We start from the raw sequence: 17644 nt of genomic DNA on the forward strand, positions 1-17644 counted from the left end.
GCTCTTACACCCCCTTCAAAATAGTACCATTTAGATTATACTGCCTCTCCATGTTGTTTCTCCCAAAGTGTATCACTTCACACTGATCTGCATTAAATTGCATCTGCCTTGTGTCTGCCCCATTTCTCCAGACTCTCTATGACCTCCTGAAGTCTGCTGCTATCCTGGTCACTAGTTACTATGTGGCTAAGTTTTGTGTCATCTACAAACCTCGATATTATACACCCTATATCCAAGTCCAGGTCAGTTATATACAACAAGAAAAGCAGTGGTTCTAATACTGACCTTTGGGGGACACCACTGCAACCTTCTCTCTAGTCAGAAAAACATCCATTCACCACTACTCTCTGCCTCATATCCCTCAGCAAATTACGTACCCATGTTACCACCGTTCTTTTAATGCCATGTGCTTCTATTTTCCAAATAAGAGATGGAGGGCAGGTGATGTGTTGCAGCTGCTGCTGGTGGGAGCTGGTGGATACCGGTGTGATCCATGGCGACCACATCTGCAGTAAGGGTTCCGGGCTCGAGGATCTTCGGCTCAGAGTTGATGGGCTGGAGTCCGAGCTTCAGACACTGCGATACATCAGGGAGGGGGAGAGTTACCTGTGTGCTGTGTTCCAGGAGGCAGTCACACCCCTAAGGTTAAATATTACAAATTTGGTCCGTGGTCAGCGACAGGAGGGTGTGACTATGAGTGAGGCAGATATGGCGACCCAGGATGTAGTGATGGAGGAGCCTCAGCTCTTGCTCTTGTCCAACAGGTACAAGGTTCTTGCTTGCTGTGTGGATGAGAGTAGGGACTGTAGGGAGGATGAGCAAACTCACCACGGCACCATGTTACAGGGAGCCATTCAAGTGGGGGGAGTAAAAAGAACTGTAATAGTGGTAGGGGACAGTACATTTAGGGGGATAGATACTGTTCTCTGCAGCTGGGAGCGTGAGTCCTAAAGCCTGTGTTGCCTGCTGGTGCCAGGGTTAAGGACATCTCCTCTGGGCTGGAGAGGAACTTGGAGTGGGACTGGAAAGATCCAGTTGCCGTGGTCCACGTAGGTACCAATGACATGGGTAGGATAAAGAAAGAGGTTCTGGGGGAAGTATGAGCAGCTAGGGGCTAAATTAAAAAGCAGAACCACAAAGGTAATAATCTCAGGATTACTACCTGAGCCACGAGCAAATTTGCAGAGTGTAAATAAGATCAGAGAGTTAAACACGTGGCTCAAAGACTGGTGTGGGAGAAATGGGTTTCAATTCATGGGGCACTGGCACTAGTACTGGGGAAAGAGGGAGCTGTTCCATCGGGAAGGGCTTCACTTGAACCATGCTAAGACCAGTATCCTGGCGAATTGAATAACTAAGGCTGTAGATAGGGCTTTAAACTAAATAGTGGGGGGCAGGGTTCAGATGAGCGTAAATTTAAAAAGTCCAAGAGAACGGAGAAGGCAATAGTGCAGGCTAGCGATAGGGGAAATGAAAACCAGAGCATGACAGGAAGGGACAGAATGTATAAACATAAAAGTGTATCAGAAAGTGGGGTCAAAGCAGGAAAAAATGGTTAAAAGACAAAATGAAAAGCTCTTTATCTGAATGCATGCAGTATTTATAACAGGATAGATAAGTTGACAGCACAAATAGAAATAAATGAGTATGATCTGATATCCATTACAGAGACGTGGTTGCAAGGTGACCAAGGCTGGGAACTGAATATTCAGGGGTATTTGACATTTTGGAATGATAGGCAGAAAGGAAAAGGAGGTGGGGTAGCTCTGCTTATAAAGGATGAGATATGTATTGTAGTGAGAAATTATATTGGCTCAAAAGAGCAAGATCTCCAGTTTGGGTGGAGATAAGAAATAATAAGGGAAAGAAGTCACTGGTCGGAGTAGTCTATAGGCCCCCTAACAGAATCTACACTGTAGGACAAAGTATAAATCAAGAAATAATGGAGGCTTGTAAGAAAGGTACTGCAATAATCATGGACGATTTTAATCTTCATATTGATTGGATAAATCAAATTTGCAAAGGTAGCCTTGAGGAAGCCTTCATAGCGTATACTCGGGATGGTTTCTTAGAACAATACATTGTGGAACCAACCAAGGAGCAGGCTATTTTAGATCTGGTAATGTGTAATAAGATAGGATTAATTAATGATCTCATAGTAAAGGATCCTCTAGGGAAGAGTGATCATAGCATGGTAGAATTTCAAATTCAGTTTGAGGAAGTTGGATCTCAAACTAGTGTCCTGAACTTAAATAAAGGCAATTACAAATGTATGAGGCAAAGTTGGCTAAAGTGGACTGGGATTAAAGGCTAACATGGTAGATAAACAGTGGCAGACATTTAAGGAGATATTTCATAACTCTCAGCAAAGATATATTCCAGTGAGGAAGAAAGACAAAGAGAAGGATGAAACATCCCTGGCTAACTAAAGAAGTAAAGGATGGTATTAAATTGAAAATAAAGGCATACAATGTTGCAAAGATTAGTACTAGGCCAGAGGATTGGGAAATTTTTAGAACCCAGCAAAGGACAACTAAAAAATTAAGAGAGAGAAGATAGATTATGAGTGAACTAGCAAAAAAATTAAAAATGTACAGGTATATAAAAAGGAAGAGAGTAGCTAAAGTAAATGTTCATCCCTTAGACGATGAGATTGGGGAATTAATAATGGAAAACAGGTAATTGGCAGAGACTTTGAACAAATATTTTGTATCAATCTTCAGGGTAGAAGACACGAAAAGCATCCCAATAATAGATAATCAAGGGAGGAGGGAGCTTAAAACAATCACTATCACTAGAGAAAAAGTACTAGTTAAAATAATGGGATTAAAGGCGGACAAGTCCCCTGGACCTGACCTGATGACCTGCATCCTAGGGTGTTAAAAGAAGTGGCTGCAGAGATAGTGGATGTGTTGTAAACTACCAAAATTCCCTGGATTCTGGAGAGGTTCCAGCGGATTGGTAAACTGCAAATGTAACGCCCCTATTTAAGAAAGGAGGGCAATGGAAAGCTGGAAACTATAGACCAGTTAGCCTAACATCTGTCATTGGGAAAATGCTGGAGTCCATTATTAAGGAAATAGTAGCAGGTCTTGGATCTGGCCTGGAGACTCCCCACCCACCCTTTCCTCCAACGACTGTCTGTCCCACCTGCGACAGAGACTGTAATTCCTGAATTGGACTGTTCAGTCACCTGAGAACTCACTTTTGGAGTGGAAGCAAGTCTTCCTCGACTTCGAGGGACTGCCTAGGATGATGATGATGAGTAGCAGGGCATTTAGAAAATCATAATACATGTTGAACCTCTCTTATCCAGTACTCCTTTAACCGGCAACCTCCCTCGTCCGGCATCATTCCCGGCGAGGGGTCGCGACCCGTGCTGTGTCCTGGGGATGGCTGCTCCTCTTCTCCCCGCTGCTTCCGGTGTTCCCTCCTCGGTCGGGTCGGAGCGTTGTTAGCAGTACCCGGTAAGTTTTTAATGTAATGGTTCATTTTGGGTGGTGACACCAACTTTTGGAGCAGCGGGGCAATGTGTACCTGTGGGGAACATCAGTGAAGTGTCTTGTGGGCTGCAGGTCAGCCGAGAAAGATCGGCAATGTTTACAGCGGAGGATAAATTCTTCCTGAACGGTCTTACCTCCCTGGTGCCAGGGTAAAGGATATCACTGCAGGACGTTCTGTGAGTTGAAGAGGAACAGCCAGAAGTCGTGGTCCATGTTGGAACCAATGACATCGGTAGAAAAAGGATTGAGGTCCTACAGACAGAGCTTTATGAGTTAGGTAAAAGATTAAAGAACAGGGCCTCAAAGGTGATAATCTCTGGATTACTCCCAGTGCCACGTGCTTGAGAGTACAGAAACAGGAAGATAGTGCAGGTGAATGCGTGGCTGGAGAAGTGGTGCAGGGTGGAGGGCTTCAGATTCCTGGGGTATTTGAACTAGTTCTCGGGCAGGAGGGACCTGCACAAGCCGAACGGGCTTCACCTCAGCGGGGCTGGGACCAATAACCTTGTGGGGAGGTTAACTAGTGAAGTGGGCGAGGGTTTAAACTAATTTGGAGGGGTGGGGACACCAGGACACAGCAGCAAAGAGGAGAGACAAGGTGCATAGAAAACTAAGAGGGACAAAGAGTAACAGAACAAAGTGTAGCGGGAACCTGAACTAGATGGAGGAAAAAAGCAAAGCTGTCTCGCATGGTGTTGGAAAGCATGTGTGTTAATGCGAGGAGTGTTACAAATAAGGTTGATGAGTCACAGACGCAATTTCCCACATGGGTTTATGATATAATGGCGATAACAGATACCTGGCAGGAATGAGAACTAAACATTCCTGGCTACAATGTGTTCAGGAGGAATAGGGAAGGGAAAAAGACAAGAGGTTTGGCAGTATTGATCAAGGATAATCTTACAGTTCTACAGAGGGGCGATATCTTCTTCTTAGGCGGTCCCTCGTATCGAGCATGACTTGCTTCCATACCAAAAAAGGGATGAGTTCACAGGTGATACAATGAAGGACCTGATATTACAGGTCCCAAACTACATATTGAAGGTGGGAGATGCCGGTGTGTGGATTTTTTTATTGTGTGGTGGCCGTTGCACACCAGCCACCACATGGGCTTGACGGAACTAGGTCTTGGTCCAGTGGCAAGGGTTAACCAAGACGACTGGAGACCAGCTCTGCTGCATGGACCTAGTGTGCACACATATTGCAGTGTGTGCTGGCCTGTGCTGCCCCTAGGCCCTCGCCTCTTCTGGGCCCGAACTCACGCCTCTCCTGGGCCCTCATCACATCCCTCTACGAACTCTTGCTGCTCTTGCGACCCGACCTTGCCGCTCCTGCTATACCTGCCCATTGGAGGGGCGATATACTAAAGGGTTCAAAGACTGAATCTATTTGGTTAGAGTCGAGGAACAGAAAAGGAGCTGTTACGTTGATGGGTCTTTACTATAGACCCCCTGATAGTGATCTGGTGATAGAGAAGCAAATCTGTCAACAAATTTCAGAGAAATATAAAAACAATAGAGCAGTAATGGTAGGGGACATCAAATACCCCAATATAGGCAGAGTAAAGAGCAAGGAAGGTGATGAATTCCTAAAATGTGCACGAGAGAACTTTCTTAATCACTGTGGGCCCGAACTTGGTGAAAGCTAAGGCCCGCCTAAGTGCTGCCCAAAGGACCGCCGAGAGACCAGTATTTTGCCAGGAAGATTCCTCTAAAAGATATGGCAGTAGTGCCTAGCGGCAAAAAAACAACTTATGCCATGAATCTGGACGGCAGCGGTCAGGAGCTGCCAATCTCGGTGGCAAATGCAATCCTCGCCAAAGTGCCGCCGAAGATTGAGTGGGACCCAGGGAGGGAGGGGGGAGCAGCTAAAAATAAAAATTTACACACAAAATAACCCACTGGAACACCTTCAGGGGACCCCATCCACATAAATCGCTGAAAAAAATAAATAAAAGAAGTTCACTAACCATTTTTTGCTGGTCTTCTCACTTACCACTGGGGTCAGACCTGCTTTCACGCAGCAGTCCTTTCCCTGCTGCCGCCGACTCCCGCCCACACAAAATGGCAGCTCGGCGGGCGGGAGGTCACTTACGCATCTTGCGCGCTAGTGGCCGTCAGCGGGCGGTGCCCAGTGGTCCTCCCCTCCTGCCGGCGGGAGGCCCAGTGGAAAATTGCACCGAGGGAAAACCGCTCCAAAAACTCAGCGGCAGCCACGGCAGTGGGAGGTAAGGCCACCAAGTTTGGACCCTATGTTTCTAGTCCAACGAGAATTGAAGCAGTGCTGGATCTAGTTCCGGGGAATGAAGAAGGGCACGTGGAGGTTATTTTAGTGGGAGAACATAGTGATCAGAATATAGAACATAAGAAGATAAGAAATAGGACCAGGAGTTGGCCATATGGCCACTCGAGCCTGCTCTGCCATTCAATAAGATCATGGCTGATCTGATCTTGGCCTCAACTCCACTTCCCTGCCCACTCCCCATAACCCTTTACTCCTTTATCGCTCAAAAATCTGTCTATCTCTGCCTTAAATATATTCAATGACCCAGCCTCCACAGCTCTCTGTGGCAGAGAATTCCATAGATTTACAACCCTCAGAGAAGAAATTTCTCCTCATCTCAGTTTTAAATGGGCGGCTCCTTATTCTAAGACTATGTCCCCTAGTTTTAGTTTCCCCTATGAGTGGAAATATCCCCTCTGCATCCACCTTGTCGAGCTCCCTCATTATCTTATATGTTTCAATAAGATCACCTCTCATTCTTCTGAACTCCAATGTGTACAGGCCCAACCTACTCAACCTATCCTCATAAGTCAAGCTCCTCATCTCCGGAATCAACCTAGTGAACATTCTCTGAACAGCCTTCAATGCAAATATATCTTTCCTTATATACGGAGACCAAACTGTACGCAGTACTCCAGGTGTGGCCTCACCAATACCCTATACAGTTGTAGCAGGACTTCTCTGCTTATGTACTCTACCCCCTTGCAATAAAGGCCAACATTAATAAGAACATAAGAAATAGGAACAGGAGTAGGCCATACAGCCCCTCGAGCCTGCTCCGCCATTCAATAAGATCACGGCTGATCTGATCATGGACTCAGGTCCACCTCCCCGCCCGCTCCCCATAGCCCCTTATCCCCTTACCCCCTTATCATTTAAGAAACTGTCTATTTCTGTCTTAAATTTATTCAATGTCCCAGCTTCCACAGCTCTCTGAGGCAGCGAATTCCACAGATTCACATCCCTCTGAGAGAAGTAATTTCTCCTCATCTGTTTTAAATGGGCGGCCCCTTATTCTAAGATCATGCCCTCTAGTTCTAGTCTCCCCCATCAATGCAAACATCCTCTCCGCATCCACCTTGTCAACCCCCTCATAATCTTATACGTTTCAATAAGATCACATCTCATTCTTCTGAATTCCAATGAGTAGAGGCCCAACTTATTCAACCTTTCCTCATAAGTCAACCCCCTCATCTCCAGAATCAACCTAGTGAACCTTCTCTTAACTGCTCCAAAGCAAGTATATCCTTTCGTAAATATGGAAACCAAAACTGCACGCAGTATTCCAGGTGTGGCCTCACCAATACCTTATACAGCTGTAGCAAGACTTCCCTGCTTTTATACTCCATCCACTTTGCAATAAAAGCCAAGATACCATTGGCCTTCCTGATCACTTGCTATACATGCATACTAACCTTTTGTGTTTCATGCACAAGTACCCCCGGGTCCCGTTGTACTGCGGCACTTTGCAATCTTTCTCCATTTAAATAAAAACTTGCTCTTTGATTTTTTCTGCCAAAGTGCATGACCTCACACTTTCCAACATTATACTCCATTTGCCAAATTTTTGCCCGCTCATTTTAGCCTGTCTATGTCCTTTTGCAGATTTTTTGTGTCCTCCTCACACATTGCTTGTCCTCCCTTCTCTCCCTTCTTTGTATTGTCAGAAAACTTGGCTACGTTACATTCAGTCCCTTCTTCCAAGTTAAATAGTTGGGGTCCGGCACTGATCTCTGCGGTACCCCACTAGTTACTGTTTGCCAACCAGAGAATGAACTATTTATCCCAACTCTCGGTTCTCTGTTAGTTAGCCAATGCTCTATCCATGCTAATATATTACTCCCAGCCCTGTGAACTTTCATCTTGTGCAGTAACCTTTTAAGTGGCACCTTATCGAATGCCTTCTGGAAATCAAAATACACCACATCCACTGGTTCCCCTTTATCCACCCTGCTCGTTACATCCTCAAAGAACTCCAGCAAATTTATCAAAGATGATTTCCCTTTCATCATCATCATCATCATCATAGGCAGTCCCTGGGAATCGAGGAAGACTTGCTTTCACTCCTAAAGTGAGTCCTTTGGTGGCTGAACAGTCCAATACGAGAGCCACAGCCCCTGTCACAGATGGGACAGACATTCGTCGGGGGAAGGGGGGGGGGGTGGGAAGGAGTGGGACTGATTTACCACACACTCCTTCCACTGCCTGCGCCCGACCTCTTCACACTCGCGGCGTTGAGATTCGGAGAGCTCAATGCCCTCCTGGATGCACTTTCTCCACCTAGAGCAGTCTTCGGCCAGGGACTCCCACGTGTTAGTGGTGATGTTGCACTTCACCAGGGAGGCTTTGAGTCCTTGTAATGTTTCCGCTGCTCACCTTTGGCTCCATTGGCGTGAAGGAGCTCTGCATAGAGCAATTGCTTAGGGAGTCTTGTGTCTGGCATGCAAACTATGTGGCCTGCCCAGCGGAGCAGATCGAGTGTGGTCAGTGCTTCAATGCTGGGGATGTTAGTCTGGGCGAGGACACTGATGTTGGTGCGCCTGTCCTCCCAGGAGATTTGCAGGATCTTGGAGACATCTTCGGTGATATATCTCCAGCAACTTGAGGCATCTTCTGTACATGGTCCATGCCTCTGATCCATACAGGAGGGCGGGTATTACTACAGCCCTGTAGACCATGAGCTTGGTGGTCGATTTGAGGGCCTGGTCTTCGAACACTCTTTTCCTCAGGCGACCGAAGGCTGCACTGGAGGCGATGTTGAATCTCCGCATCAATGTCTGCCTGCGTTGATAAGAGGCTCCCGAGGTATGGGAAGTGGTCCACTTCCCATAAAACCATGCTGGCTCTGCTTGATTGAATTATGCTTTTCCAAATGTCCCACTACTGCTTCCTTAATAATGCACTCCAGCATTTTCCCAACGACAGATGTTAGGCTAACTGGTCTATAGTTTCCTGCTTTTTGTACACCTCCTTTTTTAAATAGGGGTGTTACATTTGCGGTTTTCCAATCTGCTGGGACCACCCCAGAATCCAGGGAATTTTGGTAGATTACAACCAATGCATCCACTATCTCTGCAGCCATTTCTCTTAAGAGCCTAGGAGGTAAGGCATCAGGTCCAGGGGACTTGTCCGCCTTTAGTCCCATTATTTTACCGAGTACTACTTCATTAGTAATAGTGATTGTATTGTTCCTCCATACCTATAGCCCCTTGACTATCCACTATTGGGATGTTTTGTGACGGGTCCAGCTTTCCTGCCATGTTAGCTAACAGTTATTTAAAAATGTTTTAGCTATAAGGCTATTTAACTGTATAGCTAACACTAAAAGGCTAAGGCCTAGAAATTGGTTTGCCTCTGAAAACGGTTGTGGGGATCGCGATGCACTAGCTACCTGCGCCCCTGCAAACTTTATGCTGCCTACTCATTTCCATGATTGTGGCAATCAACCCAGCGCTGAACACGCTGTTGAATGGCTGAATGTTCAGTAGAGGCTAGCACCAATGTTCCCTCGAACCGCACGTGCAGTTTTTGCAATGCAAAGTGGGTGAGTCGGCTGCGCGGGAGTTCCAGAGCCCTGCCCGGCCACGCTGCTTAAAGGAAACATTGGCGAGTACCAATTAAAACTAGCCTGCACTAATTAAAAGCAGGCTGCACTGTTTAAAGAGGAGGTGCATTCTGCCTGCATTTCATCATTCAACTGGTTGCGCAAAATCTCAAACGTTGATGGGACAACAGGGAGAAAGCGTACACCAAAGTTCTCTGATGCAGTACTCGAGGTGTGGTGCAGGAGGTCAATTCGAGGAGAGAGGTCCTCTTTCCACAGGTGACCAGGAGACCCTCCAGGCAACAGACAATAGTGCAGTGGGAGCAGATAGCCAATGTGGTGAATATCAGCAGTGTAGTCCTGAGGACATGGTGCAGTGCAGGAAGATGTTAAATGATCTCACACGAGTGGCCACGGTCAGTGAATTCATCTTCAAATGCCATATCCCACCATGTGCAACACTGGCCTCACACATTGCTCAATGCACCACACTCCCATCACTCACCTACCAACAACTCATACCTCATATTCATAGCTTCACCTCACCCTCACACACTTACCTCTGCTCGCCTGCTTGACTTCACCTGCATGGAGGAGACAGTGCTGGGCTTTATTCGGAGGGGCACGGCCGAGCACGGCAGGGCTGAGAGAGTACCAGATGCCGGTATCCTCATACGTTATCTTCCTTCTCACATCCTACACCCTCCTCATCCCACATTTTGGGCCCAGAAGTGCTCAACGTCATCCTGGAAGGCCATCTGGGATGGCAGAGTTCTGTGAGCATCTCCTTCATAAATGCAGACACCTCACACACTGCTCCTGGCTCAGATTGAGGAAAGAGAATTGCTCTCGGAAGACCCTAAGTGGTATGGCCTCCTGCTGAGAGCCCTTCACCCCCCTCCTCCTCCTCCCTCTGTGAGCAGGTTGTCTTTGCTGCCTCTGCTCCATCTCCCTGTCATGTTGCAGGCCAAGGGGGATGACAACTAGAGCACCCATGACTGGGAGCAAGTGGTCTGACCAGAAGCAAGGCCTTCTCCATTTGCAGCGCCACTCCCCATCACCTGACCAACTTTAAACAACTCTAGAAAGCTCCAAACAAACTTCCACAGAGCCAGTAAAAATTAATCAGCAACTGAGGTGAGAGTGGTTGATGATCCCTTTAAATATCACTGGTAGGGGGCCCTGCTGCTGCTGAAAGCATATTCAGCTGTGCGAGGTTACCAGAGGGCATTACTTCCACTGCTGAGGATGAAAATGGAAGCGCTGGCATCAAATCAGTGTTGCATCACCGACTGGCGTTACGATCTGTCTATTCTGACATGGGCTCCCAGTGCTGATGTTACCACCCTCACCAAGATGGCGTCCGGTGTGGCCTGCATCAGAATTATGCGCGCGCAGCTTGGATGCCATTTTTGAACCGAAACGACACCAATAGTGACCAAGCAACGGGCGCTATGCAGTTGAATTTCAAAGTCTAAAATTCTAATCACTTAAAAAAAACACTAAAAACACTAACCAATAAACTAAATACTTAGACTAACTTAACACCAACCACCAAATACATCCTAAATACTTATCTGTAATTCTGTGGTTGTGTTGCAATGCTCACTGTCACTCTCTTTGCACCTGCGCTGTGTTTATATTCCTCAACCATCCCATGATGCTCTCTGCCTCTGTCTCCGAGCCTGCACTGAATTTATGTTCCTCCATCCTCCCACAATGCCCTCTGGCTCTCTCTGCGCCTACACTGATTCTATGTTCCTCTACCCTCCTGCAATGGTCTCTTTGGCTCTCTTTCCGTGCTTGTGCTGTATTTATGTTCATTCTCCTGCGGGGACATTGATTTCCAATAAAACATTCTTGCCATAACATTTGCGTGAACATACTTGGAATAATTTCCACACAATTCTCCTTCCCTTGATGATCATCGGGCTGCTTCACATCCCAGTTTGTGTAATCAAATAAAGATCCATCAGTCCAAAGAAAAGCCAACTCCTGAGGGAGAGAAATAATGTCACCATTTAAAAATGTATATTTTGGTTACAATAACTCACCAAGGCTTCTTCGACAGCACCTCCCAAACCCGTGACCTCTACTATCTAGTAGGACAAGGGCAGCAGCCCCATGGGAACACCACCACCTCCAAGCTCCCCTCTGAGTCATACCCCATCCTGACTTGGAAACATATCACCATTCCTTCATTGTCTCTGGATCAAAATTCTGGATTTCCCTACCTAACAGCACTGTGGGAGTACCTTCACCATATGAATTGCAGCAGACCGCGCGGCCTCCCAGTCTTTCCTGTCGTCTATTTCGGAGGGCTTAGACGACAGCGAGCGGGAGAGTCTGGACCACCCGCTAACTCTGGACGAGCTGACAAAGGCCGTCCGGTCCTTCGAGACGAATAAAACTCCCGGAAGCGACGGCTTACCGGTCGAGTTGTGTTCGGCTCTGTGGGACTGGATAGGCCCAGACCTGCTGGAAGTGTACGGGGGTATGCTTCTGGCCGGCAGCATGTCAGAATCGGTGAGGAAAGGCATCATCACCCTCATCTGCAAGCAGAAGGGGGAGAGGGAGGAAATCAAAAACTGGCGGCCCATTTCGCTGCTCAATGTGGACTACAAGATCCTGTCAAAGGTCATCGCCAACAGGGTCAAGTCTGCTCTTGAGCTGGTGATTCACCCGGACCAGACCTGCGCTGTCCCCAGCAGGAAGATCTCTGATAGCCTCGCGCTACTCGGGGATACGATCGCCGACGTGCGGGACAGGGGGGTGGACACCTGTTTAATCAGCTTAGACCAGGAGAAAGCCTTTGACAGGATATCGCACACGTACCTGATGGACGTGCTCTCCAAAATGGGGTTTGGGGAGGGTATCCGCAATTGGGTCCAGCTGCTCTACACAGACATCAGTAGCACAGTTCTAATCAACGTGTGGGAAACTGAAAGCTTTCCGATCAGATCTGGAGTCAGGCAAGGCTGTCCTCTCTCTCTTCTGTCCTGTTTGTGTGCTGTATCGAGCCCTTTGCCGAGTCCATCAGGAAGGATGCGGGCATTAGAGGGGTGACGATCCCAGGCAGCGGAGGCGCTCAGGTCAAGACCTTCCTGTACATGGACGACGTCGCTGTCTTTTGCTCGGATCCGCAGTCGGTCCGCAGATTGCTCACAATCTGCGACCAGTTTGAACTGGCCTCGGGAGCAAAAGTGAATCACAGCAAAAGCGAGACCATGTTCTTTGGCAACTGGACCGACCGAGCCTCCATTCCCTTCACCGTCAAGCCAGATTTCCTGAAGGTGTTGGGAATATGGTTCGGAGCGGACGGGGCGTGCGGCAAAAATTGGGACGAGCGTATCGCCAAAGTGAAACAAAAACTGGGATAGTGGGAGCAGCGCTCCCTCTCCATTGCAGGAAAGAACCTGGTCATCAGGAGTGAGGTGCTCTCGGGGTTGCTGCACGTGGCACAGGTCTGGCCCATCCCTCGCTCCTGTGCCGCGGCAGTCACCCGGGCCGTCTTCCACTTTGTCTGGAGGTCCAAAATGGACCGTGTCCGCAGAGACACGATGTACAAATCTCTGGACAGTGGAGGAAAAGATGTTCCGAACATGGCCCTCATCCTGATGGCCACCTTTGTGTGCGGCTGCATCAAGCTGTGCCCAGACCCCCGGTACGCAAACACCAAGTGTCACTACGTGCTGAGGTTCTACCTGTCCCCGGTGTTGCGAAGGATGGGTCTGGCCCACGCTGCCGCGAAACGCCCCACCAGTTGGACCATGCCTGTCCACCTGTCCTTCGTGGAAAAGTTTTTCAGAAAAAACACCTTTGACTACAAGGCCATAAAACAGTGGTCAGCACGTAAGGTCCTGGATGCCCTACGAAAGAAGGAGAGGGTGGACCCTGTCAGCTGGTTCCCTGAGCGGACTGTCGAACTCGTTTGGCAGAATGTCTCTGTTATGTAATGATGTGTGTATCGTTGTCCTGCGTCCAGTTGGGGGGGGGGGGAAGGTGATGTTATGTAATGATGTGTGTATCGTCCCAGTACCTTAAATGTATTGTAAGTACTATGCCACACCACAGAGGGCGCTGCGGTGGGAAACCCTGGTAGTACCTGTAACAAGGGCTATATAAGGCTGACCACCACACCTGGGAGGCACTCTGGAGCTGAACAATAAAGGACGAAGGTCACAGCAGTTGGACTTACACCAGACCGTCAGTGATTTGTGTGCTACATACACCACATTGGCAACGAGGAAGCGGACGAACTCCACGCAACCATGGCTACTCTGGGCTCGCTAAAGGATTTTACCGTGGGCAATGATTGGGAGGCCTTTACGGAAAGGCTCGAGTACTACTTCACAGCAAATGACCTGACGGAGGACACATACGCAATGAGAGAGAAGCGTAAGGCGATATTGCTCTCCAGTTGTGGAGATGAGGTTTACTGTCTCGTCGGGGATTTTCTGGCACCTGGGAGTGCCAGGGACAAGTCATACGAGGAGCTGACTGAACTCATTCGTAACCAGTTGAAACTGAAGGAGAGCATCTCACGGCCAGATACAAATTTTACCATCACTGCAGACCTGAGGGCCAGGATGTCACCAAATATGCTGCGGACCTCAGGAGACTCGCGGCGCTGTGTGATTTTGGGGCACACCTTGACGAGGCTTTGCGGGACGTTTTCGTCATGGGGATTGGCCACGAGGGCCTCCTTCACAAGCTGCTGGCCACGGAACCCACAGTCGCTCTGACAAAGGCCATCGCCATCAGCAGGGCATATATGACCTCGACTTGCAGCACCAAGCAAATGATCCACACAGTCTCGAACCCGGCAGGCACTGTCCACAGGATGGCGCCCACCACGGACAAAACTGCAGAACGTGGCTCTGCCCGGGGCAGAGAGCACGGACCTCGGGATCCTGGAGCTCAGAGTCCGCCGAGGGGGGCCAATCAAGCAGCACTGTGGAGGAAGCCATGGGGCTCACCGGTGCAGGTTTGCGGAGTACACGTGCAATACCTGCCACGTTAAAGGCCACCTTCAGCGTATGTGTAAAAGAAATCGGACTCACCATGTGGCTGAGGAGATGGAGGATGATCCACTGTTCAGCGAGGAGCAGGTAGAAGATGATGAGGTGTTGGGACTGTATACGTGCACCGACGATTCGCCCCCAGTGATAAGTGAAGTAAAAATCAACGGAGTCCCTGTGAGTATGGAAGTAGACACGGGCTCGAGTCCGTCGTTGATGAGTCGGAGAACTTTTGATAAACTGTGGATTAACCCAGCTGCACGACTCAAGCTGGTCCCGGTCACGGCGAAGCTGCGTACCTACACCAGGGAACTAATACCTGTTCTTGGCAGAGCGATGGTGCAGGTATCCCACGGGGACGAGACGCACGCTTTACCTCTGTGGGTCGTTGCAGGCGATGGGCCGACACTCCTCGGCCGGAGGTGGATGGGGACGGTCCGTGGGAGCTGGGAAGACTTCACCACTCCACAGGCTGCTGCTCCCCGGGGTGCTGCCGTGCCCCGGGTCCCCAGAGAGCAGCGCCGACCGAGCTGGAGCTGCAGCCTCAATCCCCCCACAGGCAAGTCCCAGGCCCGGACCTCACACAGAGACCCTGCAGCCCCAGCCCCCACAGGCAAGCAGCCCTGCACAGAGGGGCCTAGTGGGGGGGGGGGGGGGGGGTGGTGAGCCGGCGGGGCGCTGCGGGCGGGGTGCTGAGGGATCTAGGGGCCGGCGGTTCGGAAGGGCCCCGCGGAGGAGCTGGTAGCGTCGGTCGGCGGCCATGGCAGCCGCAGGGAGGCCGCTACGGAGGCCGCGGAGGACGCGGCAAGTCAGGTGGCAGCGGAGGGGAGCAGAGGCTGCGACGGCGGAGAAGGAGATGGCGGCGGCATCGTGTCGGAGCTGCAGAGCATCAAAGATGGCGGCGCCCAAGGAGAAGCCTCATGGAATCCTCCTGCATCAAAGATGGCGCCTTAAAAAGGAAATGCACCCGGGAGTCTTAAAAGGGCCTTACAAAGAGGTGGTCCCCACAAAGGACTTCTGTTTGGCAGAGCGAGTCTAAAATGAGCTATGTTAATGTGAGATAGCGAATTTATAATAAGAATTACTTTTTTATGCTGAATGGCCACTGTATTTGTGTAAAATAATGGATGAAGTACAATTAATGATAACGGCTAACAAGGAAATCAAGGTTCCGCTACCAGTCAATAACCAGTTAATGTACCAGATAAAATGTACCATACTAATGCACTGTCTATGCCCACCTGCCTTCCGTTGGACAAGTGTGATGTTATGTAATGATGTGTGTATCGTTGTCCTGCGTCCAGGTGGGGGGGGGGGGGAAGGTGATGTTATGTAATGATTTGTGTATTGTCCCAGTACCTTAAATGTAATGTAAGTACTATGCCACACCACAGAGGGCGCTGCGGTGGGAAACCCTGGTAGTACCTGTAACAAGGGCTATATAAGGCTGACCACCACACCTGGGAGGCACTCTGGAGCTGAACAATAAAGGACGAAGGTCACAGCAGTTGGACTTACACCAGACCGTGTGGAGTCAGTTATTTGTGTGCTACATACACCACAGTCTCATCGTCAGAGCTTCCACACAAGCACCAAGACGTAGCTTGGTTGGCAGTGAGGAGGGCCCTACCCGTCAGAGCGTTCATGCACAACCGACGTCTCAGCAGCACGGCTGCGGGGCGGATGAGACTGTCACCCATCTCCTTCAGGATTGCGCCTTCGCAAGACAGGTTTGGAAAGAGATGCAGTGGTTGCTGTCGAGGTTCATCCCAAGCAGCTCTGTAACACAGGACTCTGTGCTCTACGGGCTGTTCCCAGGGACATAAACCGAGACAGACATCACCTGCTGCTGGAGGGCCATCAACTCGGTCAAAGACGCTCTTTGGTCTTGTCGAAACTTGCTGATCTTCCAGAGCAAGGAGATGTCCACGTCTGCGTGTTGCAGACTGGCGCAATCCAAGATCCAGGATTACTTGCTGAGGGACGCACTTAAAATTGGTGCAGTCGCCGCAAAGGCACGGTGGGGAAGGGCCACAGTTTAAAGCCCTTCTGCCACGGAAAACCCGGGGGTAGGAATCAGTACAAAACCCCCCTCGGGCTGTACTTGTAATTTTTTGTTTGTATACGTGGAGCACCATGATCTGTAAACACCTGTCGTGCCATGTACAATGCAAGTTCTGTTTTGTAATGCACGGTGAAAAGAAAAATGTAAATGTACCGTCACCCATTCCGTGTACTGTATAGTGACACATGTAATGTAATTTGTTGAATGTACTACAATCTATCCCGTATTGTACCGAATTGTACTTGAACTGAAAAGCAAGGAAATGTATCGAACGGAACTGCCGTTAGCACCCAAATGTAGTGTATGGGATTGCTGACCGCAGCTAAATATATTGAACTGCCTTTGAATGTACTGTACAAATTTTTATATGAATAAAGTATATTTTGAAATAAAAAAAATATGAATTGCAGCAGTTCAAGAAGGCAGTTCAACACCACCTTCTCACGGGCAATTAGGGGTGAGCAATAAATGTTGGCCATGCCAGCGAAGCCTATATCCTGTGAATAAATAAAATTTTAAAAATAAATAATTTGTGATGTAATAACTCAGACATTACCTTATGCACGTCACTCAAACCGATCCAAGTTGGAGGAAATGAGCTGTTCGATTTCATTATCACTTGACTCACGAAATCGTTCTGCATTTGCCAGTGTAAGGAGGCAAGGTGGCCGCCGTGATGCAGTTTTTGGCAGTGCAGCTTTAAATAAAAATAAAACATACCATTTATTGTTTATCACTTTTTTACATTGAGCATATTCAGTTTTATTGCTCTGTGGAGTATATTTAATATTGAAATATTATTTGTTATAGAATCATACAGCACAGAAGGAGGCCGATAAATCCCCAGGGCCTGATAGGCTGTATCCCAGATTACTTAAGGAAGTGGCCCTAGAAATAGTGGATGCATTAATGATCATTTTCCAACAGTCTATCGACTCTGGATCAGTTCCCATGGACTGGAGGGTAGCTAATGTAACACCACTTTTTAAAAAAGGAGGGAGAGAGAAAACAGGGAATTATAGATCTGTGAGCTTGACATCGGTGGTGGGGAAAATGTTGGAATCAATTATTAAAGATGAAATAGCAGCGCTTTTGGAAAGCGCTGACAGGATTGGTCCAAGTCAGCATGGATTTATGAAAGGGAAATCATGCTTGACAAATATTCTAGAATTTTTTGAGGATGTAACTAGTAGAGTGGACAACGGAGAACCAGTGGATGTGGTTTATT

General features: G+C 48.6%; 1 protein-coding gene across 4 annotated transcripts in view; it reads right to left on the minus strand.

The window, feature by feature from the left end:
• The window catches only part of LOC139277967 (C-type lectin LmsL-like), a 93061-nt gene extending 76013 nt beyond the window's left edge, over positions 1 to 17048 (minus strand). Inside the window, exons 1-2 of one of the 4 annotated variants that reach the window (XM_070896606.1) lie at positions 16973 to 17048; positions 11217 to 11325 (exon numbers count right to left, since the gene is read on the minus strand). In XM_070896606.1, the coding sequence (XP_070752707.1) occupies positions 11217 to 11325; positions 16973 to 17029 (166 nt within the window). In that variant the 5' untranslated portion in view covers positions 17030 to 17048. Of the gene's footprint in view, positions 1 to 11216; positions 11326 to 14393; positions 14989 to 16972 lie in introns of those variants that run through there. The other 3 variants (XM_070896607.1, XM_070896609.1, XM_070896608.1) reach the window with 3 other exon arrangements.
• Between the last annotated feature and the right edge of the window lie 596 nt (positions 17049 to 17644).

The sequence above is a fragment of the Pristiophorus japonicus genome, chromosome 13, assembly GCF_044704955.1.
Source record: "Pristiophorus japonicus isolate sPriJap1 chromosome 13, sPriJap1.hap1, whole genome shotgun sequence".
Lineage (NCBI taxonomy): Eukaryota > Metazoa > Chordata > Chondrichthyes > Pristiophoridae > Pristiophorus > Pristiophorus japonicus.